Genomic DNA, 15,136 nt, shown 5'->3' on the forward strand with positions numbered 1-15,136 from the left:
CTCTTTGGGATCCCCAGCTAGACAGTCCATGGAATTCTCCAGGCCAGAGTACTGGACTGTACAGCTCCCTTCTCCAGGGGATCTTCCCAACCCAGGGATTGAACCCTGGTTTCTCACACTGCAGGCAGCTTCTTTATCAACTGAGCTGTCAGGGAAGCCCCAATTTTGGCAGAGTTTAATTTCATTCTATTTAGTACTAGATTCAACTATATAGAATGAAATTAAACTCTACCAATTAACTTTATAATATCAGACAGAAAATATGTTGCTGCAGTACTTTGAATTCCTAATATTTCTTTCAAAGAATTAAAATGAGGTTAATATTATTCATGTGCATGTCATCATGATTTCCTATACTAAAGGAAAGTGAAATTGACATAGGGCTCATATGTGATTTGGAGGGGTATCTCTAAGCACTTGTTGAAAATAACTCCTCTCCCAACTTAATCCATGATACCAGGTAGCCCACCACTTAAAGGAATTCTTCTACTAGATGGTTTTGATTTATCCTCCTGTGTCATACTTAAAAAGGAAAAAGTGCTTAAAATCCAAATTGGACTCTGGGGCTTGTGACAACGTAGGCTTAGCAGATTTTTATCACAGGGAAAATAAATTTGTACACTGATGCTAACCCTTCCAGAGATTAAAAGAAAAGGTGAAAGAAATGAATATAACCTCAAGATTTCTGCCAAGTCTCCCTAGATCTTAAGATTTCTCATTTGGGGCTCCATAGTTCTGCAGAGTACAGGGTGCGGGAATTGAGTCTTAGGAAGGGATGCCCTGAGGAGGGGCGCAGAAAAGGAGGAGGGGCGCAGAAAAGGGGGAGGGATGGGCATGAAAAAAAGGGTGCTTGGTCTCAGGCCTCCAAACAAAGTCGGGGTGTAGCTGGTGCCTTGTGTAAATGACACCTGGAAAGAGGGTCCAGAGCAGGAACTCCTGAGTGACAAAGGGGCCAAACATTCCTCATGATTCTTGCAGCAGGTACAGAATCCAGAAGTCAGAGAGAATGAAACAAAAACCCAGGTTACTGCTTGCCTCCAGGATTCCCAGCCATGGGAATCAGTGAGGACTATGCTGTACACAGGCCAGTTGTTTTTAATTTGCCCTTGATGGACTCTGGTTGGCTACTCTAGGTCCATGCAAACTGGTAGTCAATCAGAGGGTCATTCTCAGGAGCAAAGAATGTCACAAACCCTCCTAACTATGCTAACAGCAACTCGGGAGTAAAGTTAACTCCTTCAACAGATGTGGGTAAGATTGATAATAACCCACTTGGTGCCCATACCACGTGATGCTTGAGCAACTTCCCCTCCATTTACTTTGAACTTTAAAAAACTAAGGGAACCCCCTTTCCTGCTTAGCACCCCAAGACCCAGGTTACAAAGGAGATGAGCCTGATGGTTACTCACAGATAGAGGAGCACCAGGCCGGTAGCCAGGAGGACCCAGGTTTCCACGGAAAAGCTTGGGATTAGCTCCATGGCCACTTTCCCTGGCGATTTCTTCCTCTGAGTTTCCTTTCAGCTGTGTGTGCTGCCCTCTGCCTGCCTCTCAGTGTGGAGCTTCTGTTCACATTAGGCGGAGATTCAGTGCGGTTGCGAGATTTATGTGGTGAGAAAGGAGGTGGGGCTGGAGCTGCAGCCAACAGAAGGGCCATCTGGGCTCCACCTACAGGAGCCCTCTCTGCCTTGGTAGTTGGCCGAGCATCACACGCACTTCAGTTTGACCTCCCTTGAGTTCATATTCTGTAGGAAATCAATAAACAATCAGTGTTATCAGTAAGCCCAAAGGTTACAGAAAATAAAATAAAGCCACTGGCTTTAATTCTCCTCTAAACCTCTCTGTCTCTAGGGCTGCCTGTAGTCCAATATATTTGAAACTCTTCAAACAAGATGGTGGTGGTTTAGTTGCTAAGTTGTGTCCAACTCTTTTAGGACCCCATGGACTGCAGCCCACCAGATTCCTCTGTCCATGGCAATTCCCAGGCAAGAATATTGGGGTTGGGTGCCATCTCCTCCTCCATGGGGTCAAACAAGATAGCTGTGCTGATTGTTACTCATATGACATTTTTTCTGCCTGGAAATGCCCCTGTGACCCTTTTAGGTTCTTAATTATCCTTCAAAATGAAGCTCAGACAGAACATCTGGGTTAAACTCTTCCCTTACCAACCTCCTTGAGCAGATATAACCATTTCCTCCTCTGGGGATTTCTGTCCCCTGAAAACAATTCTATCTCCTGCACCATTTTCGGTTTTCATACCTCGTCTCTTCAGTGGATGGAGACCTGGGCACATACTGGGTTCTAGCCAGGGTCATGTCCAGGTACCTAGCAGAGTGCTTTCTGCAGAGTGGGTATCCAGAAATGTAGATGGAATTCAGTTGGTAGAGGTAAGGGCACTGGGCACCTGTGTGCCCTCTCCCTGTGGCTCTTTGGTGACCACGCCATCTTCCTGAATTGTTAACACAACAAGAGGGCCTGGCTGGGTCTTGGTCACTGTCTCTGTACTTTCAGGAGGATCCATCAGGATCCTACTGACAAGAGGGCCCCAGAAGGAGAGGCAGGACATGGAGGAGAGGGTGATGGCTGCCCCAATGGTATCAATTCAGCTGATTCTGGACCCACCTCAAAGGCTCCTGCAAGTCAGATTCTAGATCAAAGAATGGTCACCTCTCTCTGGAAAGGCCACAATACAAGATCAAAGGGTGTAAAGAGAGTAAGAGGAAAAAGTGGTCCAATGGCCAAGAGGACCCCAACATCATTAGCCACCAGCGATGTGGCATGTATAGCAACAGGACTCCAAAAAGATCACATGAGGGCATGTTATCTCTGAGGAATGTGGGGTGTGGGTGGGTCAGAGCAGAGGGGTTCCCACTTGTGGACACATAGGGAATTTGGGGGCTTCCCAAGTGTTGCTAGTGGTAAAGAACCCACTTGCCAATATAGGAGACCTAAGAGACACAGATTTGATCCCTGAGATGGGAAGATCCCCTGGAGGAAGAAATGGCAACCAACTCCAGTATTCTTGCCTGGAGAATCCCATGGCAGAGGAGCCTGGAGGGCAACAGTCCATAGGGTCACAAGGAGTTGGACACTACTGAAGAAACTTAGCATGCAGAGCACAGGGAAATTTTATTGGGTAACAAGGAGCTGATACAGAGGAGGCCTAGAGTAGCAGTTGGTATCACCTGCTGGAGGCCTCCCCCTGCTGCACTTAAGTCGCTTTAATCATATCTGACTCTGTGAACCGTGGGCTGTAGCCCGCAGGGCTCCTCTGTCCGTGGGATTCTCCAGGCAAGGATACTGGAGTGGGTTGCCATGCCCTTCTCCAGGGGATCTTCCCAACCTAGGCATCAAACCAGCGTCTCTTATGTCTCCTGCATTGGCAAGCTAGTTCTTTACCACTAGGGCCACCTGGGAAGCCCAAGCAGCCACATAACCCTGCTGAATTCCTGATGGGAGCAGGATGAGGGCTGAGCATTGAGAAATTACAACGGCTCATTATCAGTACTCTGAACCAAGTCCTGCGTCTGCTTGGCCTAGATAACCATGGATTATGTGAAAAACAAAACCTCAAAGGTTCTTAAAACTTAATAGAAACACAAGGTATGTAAGCTGTGTTTCTGCACTTCCTTCTCCCTTTATCCTGTCTCACTTTCACTCCTTCTGCAGAAAGTGGTACTCATCTCTTGCTAACTTTTCCCCTCACTCTGGCCTAAGAGTCCCCAGGGCTCTCCTATACTGGCCCGAGTGGGTGGAAGTCTTATTAGTAAAGTGCTGCTGCTGCTGCTAAGTCGCTTCAGTTGTGGCCAACTCTGTGCAACCCCATCTAGTAAGTCCCCACTATGCCTCCTGCCCTATTTTACGTTCCTTGGAAGCTTGGCATGAGCATGAAATTTCTATCATCATAGTTTTTCATCCTTGGTTTCAGGCTTCCTCCAGGAGGCCCCTGTTAAAATCCACAGCTTCCACTGGGAATTATAAAGTTTGAACACATCTCTTTATCTGTCCATTGCTTCAATTCAAGTGGGTGACTGTTAGGTGCTGGTACTGTGCTGTGGGCTAGAAGCTATACAGTCCTGTCCCTTGGGGACGGCCTCTCAGTGGAGGAAGTGAGACACAGAACCAAGCTCAGTATGGGGCATACCTTTTGGAGTCTTTGGGGGGAAATGGAGCCCTAGAGAGAGGCAACAAAGGAGAGAAATGGATGGAAGCTTGAGTACCAACAAAGGACAGACCTGGGAAGCTGGGAGATGATCCCTAGGGAAAGTGAAGAGAAAGTGAAAGTCGCTCAGTCGTGTCTCTTTGCCACCCCATGGATTATACAAAGTCCATGAAATTCTCCAGGCCAGAATACTGGAGTGGGTAGCCTTTCCCTTCTCCAGGGGACCTTCCCAACCCAGGGATCGAACCCTGGTCTCCCACATTGCAGGTGAATTCTTTACCAGCTGAGCCAGAAGGGAAGCCCAAGAATACTGGAGTGGGTAGCCTATCCCTTCTCCAGGGGATCTTCCCGACCCAGGAATCAAACCAGGATCTGCCGCATTGCAGGCGGATTCTTTACCAACTGAGCTATCAAGGAAGCAAGTCAGATAGAAAGTCCGAGGGATTTTGATACATTTCTGCCCCCTTTTGGTGCCTTCTCTGGGTACCTTTGGGGTTTCCCTGGTGGCTCAACTGTAAACAATCTGCCAGCAATGCAGGAGATCCAGGTTTGATCCCTGGGTCAGGAAGATCCCCTAGAGAAGGGAATGGCTACCCACTCCAGTATTCCTGCCTGGAGAATCCCATGGACAGAGATTGAAGGACTCCTGTCCATGGTGTTGCAAAGAGTGGGACACAACTGAGCAACTAAGCACATACACACACCCCGGGTCCCTTTAAGGAGGGTTGTGCTACAATCCCCCGTGTACAGATATAGAAAGTGAGGCTCAGGGACTGCAAGTGGCTTCCCAACCGCTATTGATCAAAACATGTTATAAATAATATGAAGAAAGATGGCAAGTGTTCTGCTCTGAAATACCGATATTCAAAGTTTGCAGTTTCATGATGAGGGTCACTGTGAAATAGTGAGACTCAAGGCTGAAGCAGCAATTTGGTTAAAAGTTCGGCTCCTATCTCCATGTCTAACCCTGCCCAGGGGCTCCTTCCATGGGTCTCCAGAATCAAGGACTTCATCTCACCTCAGGAGAAACAAGGACAGATGTTTGTCATGACAGGTGCTTGTCACCTGTCTATACTCCCCACTAAGAGGAACACAAAATACATCCCCAGGAAGAGATTAGTGTTATCTGATAACTACTGACAACTTGATTCACTCAGCTAAACCCACAGCCTTTCTTATTCTTCTTGGAAACAAATTCCTTGTGGAAACTATATACTTTCACCTTCCTCCAAAATGCATATGCCAATATGATGGTTTTCTCATTAAGCCTTACACACCATCACCTTCCCAGTTCACCTCAGGGCCTGGTCCAGCTGGTTGGAATCTATCCCAGGGGCAATAGTCTAGTCAAGTCCTGAGAAAAATGTGTAGCCAGAACCACAACCTAGCAAAGGCAAATGGCCTGCTCGGCAAGCGGAAATAACAGAAGGCATGATCTTTGTGCCCTTCGTTCCACAACCAGACACACCTGACCTGAAAAGTCTCATGAAGACCGTGAAGGAAAACGTGTGTGCCTGAAGAGCACCCCACACCTCACGTCTCTCACCTGGTCATTTGTGTACTGACGGCCTGGCATGGTCAGAGCTCTATTCCAAGTGCTTCGTGTGCAGATGTGACTAAGATCCTGATATTACTCAGGTGGAAGATAGAGACAGACAGTTATAGTACTGCCAAGGTAAACTAATTATACGTGTTTTAGAAACAGTGTCCTCATCAACGATACGTGGCTTATCTTTTCAGACCTTAGCAATCAGTCAGAGATGGAAATCAAAGAACACTCATGGAATTGGGCATTAGGCTCAGATATCAGGAGAGGTGAGCAGGGTGTCAGGGACTCGGTGATGCAAGAGACCCCGTCAGTCTGATATTCCTCTCCTTTTAGAGGTGACTCCTGGGAAGCCTGTCCTGACTTCCACTGGCTGAGAGAATTGCTCAGGGTATGAGGAGGCCGTATTTCTCTGGATTGATGTGTGTGTTAGTTTCCAATTTCACAGATCACGGGTCTGTAACCAGAGCTCTGCCCCAACACAGGCAAGGTGAGGGCCCCTAGCAAGCCAGTAAGTAGGGGCTGGGATGAGGTAGTGGGATGTTCTTTCTGACCCACACACATCCCCTCATGAAGAAACACACACACACATGTGCCCTTAAGCAGAAGCACTTCCATGGACTTCACAGCAAAGAGAAGAGAAAGACCTCATCGTGGCTGCTCACTTTCTACTCCATTCCTGAATTTCTCTTTCTTGATAAATGAATCACTAACATCTCTATGACACTGTACACCTTAGAAAGTTCTTTCACATCTCTCAATTGATTACCTTGAAAACTATGTGAGATAAGCAGTGTTGGGGTTATTTGATTCCCACTTTACAGATGTAAAAACAGAAGCTCAGGGTGGGGAAGAATCTTGTCCAAATATTCAACAATAAATGTAGGGTGTGGAGCTAGATCTCATAATTCTAAATTGTGCCAGTGACATGCTTGCCTGGATTCCAAGAGGCCTCCTGAAATAACTTGGCAGATGGTGCCAACCTCTTATGGGATAAATATCTCCATCATGCTTCTACTGTTGTTATAAATGCTAGAGCTGTTTGTAGCCACAAAAGAGAGAGCAGATGACTAAATGTTATGTATTCATGAACTCATGGTGTCAGCAGATAAGGGATGTTGCAAATAGTCCTGACACGCCACAATCAGAATCATCTGGGTTTCCAAGAAAGCAGGAAATGAAAGATGAATGAGACCAAGCAGTGAAAGAGGAATCAGAGGAGGCGGGCAAGTTTCAGAAGACCACGAGGAAAAAAAAAAAAAAAAAAAAAGAAGACCACGAGGAAGGGAATTAATGACACAGGAGGTGTAAAATGAAAGAAAAGATCAGCATCACAGGTTAGCTGCAAAAGAGGAGCAAAGTGTTGGCTGTCTCTCCTAATCAGTACAGTAACCTTCTAAGGAGTTTTATCTGACCCTAGACTGGCCTCACCCAGGAACTTCCCTACTCTGCCACAAGACAGGGCCTGGTAAAACATGAGTCATGCATCATTCCTCTATTACTCAAATCTCTCCAACCACTTCCATCATCCACAGAATTAAACCCAAATGCCATGGGGCAGCTATTCAAGATGGTAACGACAACCCTGTATGCGAAACAGCAAAAGAGACACAGATGTATAGAACAGTCTTTTGGACTCTGTGGGATAGGGAGGGGGGCATGATGTGGGAGAATGGCATTAAAACATGTATATTATCATATAAGAAGTGAATCGTCAGTCCAGGTTCAATGCAGGATACAGGAAGCTTGGGGCTGGTGCACTGGGATGACTCAGAAGGATGGTATGGGGAGGGAGGTGGGAGGGGGGTTCAGGATGGGGAACACGTATACACCTGTGGCAGATGCATGTTGATGTATGGCAAAACCAATACAATATTGTAAAGTAAAAAAAATAAAATAAAATAATTAAAAAAAATTTTTTAAAAAGAAAAAAAAAAAAAGACCCATGTTGGATGTTTAGGTCACTTTCATATCTTGGTTATTGCACACAGTGCTGCAATGAGCAAAGGGCTTCAAAGTAGCCCTTTCTTGAGATAAATGGCCACAGGTAGAGCTGCTGGATTTTATGGTAGCTGTCTTTTGGCTTTTTGAGGAATCTCCATGTTGCCTTCTACTGTGGCTGCACCAAGTTACATTCCCAGCAACAGTGCGGGAAAGTTCCCCTTCCTCCACATCATGGCCCACATTTGTGTCTTATCTCCTTGACAGTCTGTCATTTGGACAGGTGTGAGGTGGTATCTCATTATGGGTTTGACTTGCATTTTCTGATGATGAGTGATGCTGAGCACATTTTCATGTGCCTGTTGCCATCTGTATGTCATCTTTAAAATGTCTATTCAGGTTTTCTGCCCACTTTTTAATCAAGCTGTTTGGTTTTTTAATATTGACCTGGGGTATTACACGAAGTGAAATAAGTCAGAAGGAAGAAAAAGAAACAAATACTTATATATGGAATCTAAAAAACAAAGTAGAATACAGAAAAAGACTGTATTACAAAAATACAAAAAATACAGAAAGAGACTCACAGATACAGAGAACAAACAGGTGGTTGCCACAGGGGAGGCGGGTTGAGGGACAACCAAAATGGGTGAAGGGAATTAAGAGGTACAAACTTCCACATAGAAAATACATAAGTCACTGGGATATAATGTTCACACAGGGAATATAGTCAATAATATTGTCACAAATTTATACGGTGACAGATGCTTGCTGGTCTTACTACGGTGATCAAATTGCAATGTATTAAAATATAGAATCATTATATTGCATGCCTGAAACTAATGTAACATTTTATGTTAATAAGAACTCAATTTCTTAAAATAATTTAAAAATAAATTAATAAACAAATGGTGAAAAAAGATCTGTGTGCATCTGGCCACTGCTGACTTCTTCAGGCTTGTCTCAGTTCACTTCCAGTGCAAACATGATGTTTTAAGAAAATGGTATGATGTGCTGTTCCCAAGCCCCCTAGACGACTGGTCTTCTTGTGTCTACACAACCATTCTTCCATCTGAAATGGGTCCAATCCATTTTCCATCGTGAATTCCTAGACTTCCTCTGGGAGTCAGCCAGGGCACCATCTTCCCCAGTGACCCTTGTCCTGAACATGTAGGTGGTGGGGAGGGTCCCACTTCTGCATGATCACAGTTCTCACAGTTATCACGTGGCAACATACTAACTCTCAGACCATGATATCCATTGTAATTCATGTGCAGGGGGAATGTTAAAAATTACACAAGCCTGGGTGCACCTGAATATCTGAAATTCATGGGATGGAGTCAAATACAAGAAAATTGCATCTATTACTTTAATTGTTGCTAAGAATTGTGAAAAATATTAGTTGAAATATTAAAAGCAATAGCCTAGATCCTAGGGAACATAATTGAGCAAAACCAGCCAAAGGCTAGAGAGCTAAACAGTCTCAAAATTCCTTTAAAAAGTAAGTGGAAGTCAAATCTTCTTGCAAGGAAACATCACATTCGGAGAGTTTTATGGTAATCTTCAAGAAACACATATGTCTTAGCCTGCTTTCCCGAGAAAGGAGAGCTTGAAATACAGGCTTTTGTGGTACTATCTTCTGGGGAATTTGATCCAGGGGAGAAAGAGTGAAGGAAAATAGGAATATAGCATGGAAGAAGCATCTATACCAGATTCATTACCAATCTGGCCAACATTTGGTATCAAAAGCAACCAACTCTTTGGTCAACTGACCATCTTCTGAGAGGCCATATGACCACTCAGAAGATGCAGCCCATCCAGGGGATTGAAGAGGGAAGAGGGTACTCACTGGTTTCCCTCTCCCTTTGGGAAAATGTTCCTCCCACAGAAAAGTAATTCTCTAAAACTTCTGTATTACAGAAGAATTGCTAGGTTGAGAAGCACAGTCAGGCTTCACTGCACAAATTCAGTTGGAATCCAGGCGGAGATGGTCCCTGTAGTGTGGCGGGACCAGAGACCGGGGCAGGTACACTAGTTCTCTGTGCTGTCCAGCAGATTATCCCCAAATACAACCCCTTGAAACAACAAGCATTGACTGTGTCACACTCCTTGGGCTGGGAGTCCAGGCGTGGCTTACCTGGGTATCTCTGGCTCAAGCTCTCTCCTGCTGTCAGGCTGGGCTGCCTCTCATCCAAAGTCTCACTGGGGAAGGACCCCCTTTCAGGTCCCCCAGGTGGTCTGGCAGGGTTCAGATCCTCACAAGCTCGAGGATTCAGTTCCTCACTGGCTGTGGCCCAGAAGCCCCTCAGATCTCTGCCCCCGGGGTCTCTCCACAGAGCAGGTCACAACATGGCAGTTGCTTCCCCCAGAGTGCGGGAGTGAGGGGGGCACCCCATTAATATTCTACTCATCAGAAGCAAGTCACCTACCCCAGCCTCACCAGTGACAGGGGGTTAACGGGGCGTAAGTGCCAGCAGGCAGAGCCATTGGTGGCCAACTGAGAGGATGCCATCGCAGAGGTGAAGCTAAGATTCTGAGTTGTCACATAAAATCAACCCAATCATGCCCAGCTCACTCCATGAGGACAGTATGAACTTGACCCAAATAGGACAAAAGTGAGACAAGAAAGAAAGACTCCATTTCACCCTCACTCACAGGCTTCAACACAAAATTTCTGAGCAAAATAAAGCCAGTCAAATCCAGCAACAATGATACACCATGACCAAGTTGGATCTTCAAGGGATGGGAATACCAGACCACATGACCTGCCTCCTGAGAAATTTGTGTGCAGGTCAAGAAGCAACAGTTAGAACCGGACATGGAACTACAGACTGGTTCCAGATCAGGGAAGGAGTACATCAAGGCTGTGTATTGTCATCCTGCTTATTTAACATATTGCAGAGTACATCATGCAAAATGCTGGGCTGGATGAAGCACAAACTGGCATCAAGATTGCCGCAGATGACACCACCCTTATGGCAGAAAGTGAAGAACTAAAGAGCCTCTTGATGAAAGTGAAAGAGGAGAGTGAAAAAGCTGGATTAAAACTCAACATTCAGAAAACCAAGATCATGGCACCCAGTCCCATCACTTCATGGCAAATAGATAGGGAAACAATGGAAACAGTGAGAGACTTTATTTTCTTTGGCTCCAAAATCACTGCAGATGGTGACTGCAGCCATGAAATTAAAAGACAGTTACTCCTTGGAAGAAAAGCTATGACCAACCTAGACAGCATATTAAAAATCAGAGACATTACTTTACCAAAAAAGGTCCATCTAGTCAAGGCTATGTTTTTTCCAGTAGTCATATATGGATGTGAGAGTTGGACTATAAAGAAAGCCGAGCGCCAAAGAATTGATACTTTTGAACTGTGGTGCTGGAGAAGACTCTTGAGAGTCCCTTGGATTGCAAGGAGATCCAACCATTCAATCCTAAAGGGAATCAGTCCTGAATATTCATTGGAAGGACTGATGCTGAAGCTGAAACTCCAATACTTTGACCACCTGATGTGAAGAACCAACTCATTGGAAAAAGAAAGACTCTGATGCTGGGAAAGATTGAAGGCTGGAGAAGAAGAGGACAACAGAGGACGAGATGGTTGGATGGCATCACTGACGCTATGGACATGAGTTTGAGTAGGCTCCAGGAGTTGGTGATGGACAGGGGAGCCTGGTGTGCTGCAGTCCATGGGGTTGCAAAGAGTTGGACATGCCTGAGCAACCGAACTGAGTTGGATTTTACCCTGAAACTCAGGGGTGACGAACAAAGAATAAGTATTAGTATTAGTTATCAGGTTAATTGATTAAAAGAGAAAGGTCTTATCATCCCAATAGCCTCAGAAAATGCATTTATTAATATTCAATATATCATTTATGATAGAAGACTGCACTGCTAATAGCAGGAATTTCCTTAATGTGATGAAAGTATCTACCAAACCACCTAACAAACATCATTCTTCATAGTATAAAAGCATGGTCTGCGTATGCCATTTTGCCACATGCACATACAGCCTTTTCAAAAACTGTAACCTCTTTAAGTACCTAAAATCCCATCAATTAATTTTATGCTGGAAACAAAAAGAATGTCATTACTTGTTTTTGTCAGAAACCCAGTTTGTAGATCCCAGGTGAACAATTCCAAAAAGTCACTGAATAAATGAAATATTTTTTTACCCTTTGAGAACTGACCAACATGGGTTCATTCAGTGGGTTCATTCAACTGAGATCAGCTGGGTTCAAAAGCTGAGTTCTTCACCTTTAGTTAGAACATAGGCTCTTATGATAATCAGATAGAAAAAATAAACCACCTCCCCAGAAAATAAACAAATACTCCTCATTAGTGCATGCAGTACCAAGAGTTTTCTAAGTAGACATGTCAGCACATGCCTGCCAAGCCCAGTGATGTTTTCCAGGGGCCCTGCCCAGCCAATTCCAGCCCACACCTTGAATTCAACACAAGATGCCGTATTCTGATTGGTCACACAGTTACGTCCATGGTCATATGCCCTGTGTATCAGCCTGAGCTATGCCTGGTACATGACACAACACGGGGACAAAGTGTGAACAAGACTGTCACAAAGGGCGCTCACCTAGGTGGGGTGCTCCACACACGCAGACACCTCCAGAGGCATCGGGAGGCGGGCAAAGGCAGAGTTAGGCGGATCCAGAGCCTCTGTAGGGCTGGGTGGGCTTCCCAGAGCAGGTGACACTGACGCAGTGCCACAGACGGAGCAGAATTTGCCTAAGGAGAGGGGAGAGGTCATGCAGGCCGTGAGAGTGGCCCATCTCATCGAAATCATCACTGCTGAGTGTGTTTGTTATTTCTTGGTTGCGTGCACAATGTCTAAATCAACCAATTTTTATTACTGCTAATAAGGAAGTGATGAGATCACAGGCCAAGTTAGAGATCTGTAATTCTAGGGCCAAGGTTCCACCCTGGACAGCTCAGTAGGGAGCTGAAGGCTGTGCGGGACATCTGGGATAAGCCACAGGGCTTTCTGGTATTACAGTGACCTGTCTTGAATTTGTTAGGGTACAGTCCTGAGATTAAACACGTTTACCAAGGTGACCCTGACTCAGCATAAATCAACCATTCGGTGCCATTTAGCACATTCACGGGGCCGTGCCACCACCTCCTCTGGTTCCAGCACACTCCCGTTCCACCAGAGTGCACTCCTGAGTCCATAAGCCGCTCCTCCCACTCTGTCCTCTCCCAGCCCCAGGCCACCACTCATGTACATTCTGTCTTCATGGATTTGCCTCTTCAAATGCTTCGTATGAATGGAATCATGTAATGCATGGTCTCTTGTCTCTGAATTCTTTCATTTATGCATTTTTAGAGTTAATCTCTCTTGCACCATGTATTAGGATTTCACATCTGTGATAACGGAAGAAGCAACTATTGTATGGATACATCACAATCAGTTTATCCATTCATCCACTGGTTTGCCTTGTGTCTACCCTTTAGCTATTGTGGAGAGTAGTGTTATGAACACGCAGGCATATGTCTTTGTTTGAGAAATTGTGTTCAGTTCTCTTAGGCATCTACGCTGGTGTGCAGTTGCTGGTAATTCTATGCTCAACAACCTGAGGAGCTGCCAAACTGTTCCACACAGTGGCTGCTTCGTTACATCCTCACCAGCCAGCAACAGCTGAGGTTTCCGCATTTCCTCTACATCCTTACCAACACTTTCATTTTCCCTTTTTACAAAATAACCATCCTGGTGGTTGTGATGTAGTAAAATTTCTGGGATTTTGACTTTGTGCTACCAGTGTTAGTTAATAATCTGTGAGAATTCAAGCAGAGGCAGAGAGGGCAAGCGAAGGGTGTTGTTGGGAACCTGGTCCACCAGGTCCCAGAGGCTTCTCTGGGCTCCTGGGACACCTATTCTCTCTACTGTGTACACAGCTGCCTAGAAGGCATCCATAGAATGTGACTGATGCGCGGGCCCTAGGTGGGTTATTTAAACCTGCTCAGCCTCAGTTGCCTGATCTTTAGAAACAGGTTAATAATTATGTCTTCCCCTTCCTATAGGAGCCCAGATCAGACCAGACCCTGATCAGTGACCTGAGGGGCTTGGGGCCTGAACCTGCGATCAGAGTCCTGGTGTCATTGGGGGAAGAGAACATGTGACCTTGCCCGTCACACTCCTGATCCTTAGCAAACCCTCTAGAAATGTTCACTCACAAGAGCTCATATGAGTCCAAGTAGTAGCCAAAAAGGGCAAGCATTATAGAGTAAGCACAAGTTACGAACTGCATTGTTTGTTAGCAAAAGGAGACATGAGTACAAGTTGTAGTTGAAAAATAAATAAAAGGTTGGGAGTTTGCTGACTCTGAATCTTTACCTTTTCCTTCTGCTGCTGCTGCTGCTGCTAAGTCGCTTCAGTTGTGTCCGACTCTGTGCGACCCCATGGACTGCAGCCTACCAGGCTCCTCCGTCCATGGGATTTTCCAGGCAAGAGTACTGGAGTGGGGTGCCATTGCCTTCTCTGACCTTTTCCTTCTAATTATGTTTAAATGCCCCCTTTTCCACCTGCTGTGTGAGGAGCCATTGAGTCATAAATGTTCAGGACATTATGTCCTGGATTCTAATTGGGGCTGGGGTGGGGGATCTGTCCGGCTGTACGAGCTCAGGGCCCTGAGCAGAACCTCCAACCCTACCTTCTCCACCCACCACACAGATGCATGTTACCTATCTATATCTGTCATCTATCTATCTATATCAGCTATCTATCTGTAGTGCATCATCCAACTAACTAGCTGTCATCTGTCTACAAAGAAAAGCAGGATGTTCACTGATACATGCAGTTCCAATCTCTGACTCTAACGGGTTTCTTCTGGTTTCCCCTTTCCTGGACCAGGGACTCCTTTCTCTAACAGGGAAAACGTGTCTTCCATTCTCCATAATATGTTGACTTGCTTAATCAATCTCCCTTTGTATAGCTACTGCCACTCAGCCTTTTTCTACCCCTGATACCCCCTCACCCTCTGTGGTTCTCCACACCCTATTTAGGCTCTGGATGCCCTGGCCAGGCCACCCTTCTGGGCAGACACTCTTTGCTCCTTGCCTGGACACCCACACCCAGGCTGGGCTGCTGTTCCTGTGGACACCGTCCCCCCTCAATCTCCAACTTGGAGCCACTGAGCCCCCCTTCTCTGCCCACACCCTGGAGGGTAAGGCTGTCCGCCTTCTGTGCACCCCCAATGGCTTTAGGACTGGACTATCCAGGAAAACCCTAGCCAGGAAGGGGTTGTGGATGGGAGGGGCAGAAAAGGGAAAGGAAGGGCTGTGTGCAGCTTCTGATATCAACTGAAACTGACCAGTGACTGTAGTCTTTCTCCCCAGTCAGCTCACCAATCAACCATCTTTTATTCCACATTCATTATGTTAAGACAGTTGGGAATTGAGGATAGAAAACAAAGACACTTCAAGAAAACCTGTTTCCTGCCTTTCAGAAATATCAGGGGAGATGAGATGAAAACTTGT

General features: G+C 45.7%; 1 protein-coding gene across 1 annotated transcript in view; it reads right to left on the reverse strand.

Annotated features, from left to right (window-relative positions):
* Positions 1 to 1,573, reverse strand: part of LOC129637735 (cytochrome P450 3A24-like) — a 50,167-nt gene extending 48,594 nt beyond the window's left edge. The window contains exon 1 of the mRNA XM_055561997.1: positions 1,410 to 1,573. Coding sequence (XP_055417972.1) covers positions 1,410 to 1,480 — 71 coding nt within the window. The 5' untranslated portion in view covers positions 1,481 to 1,573. The remainder of the gene's footprint in view (positions 1 to 1,409) is intronic.
* Between the last annotated feature and the right edge of the window lie 13,563 nt (positions 1,574 to 15,136).

Source organism: Bubalus kerabau, chromosome 23 (assembly GCF_029407905.1).
Source record: "Bubalus kerabau isolate K-KA32 ecotype Philippines breed swamp buffalo chromosome 23, PCC_UOA_SB_1v2, whole genome shotgun sequence".
Classification (NCBI taxonomy): domain Eukaryota; kingdom Metazoa; phylum Chordata; class Mammalia; order Artiodactyla; family Bovidae; genus Bubalus; species Bubalus kerabau.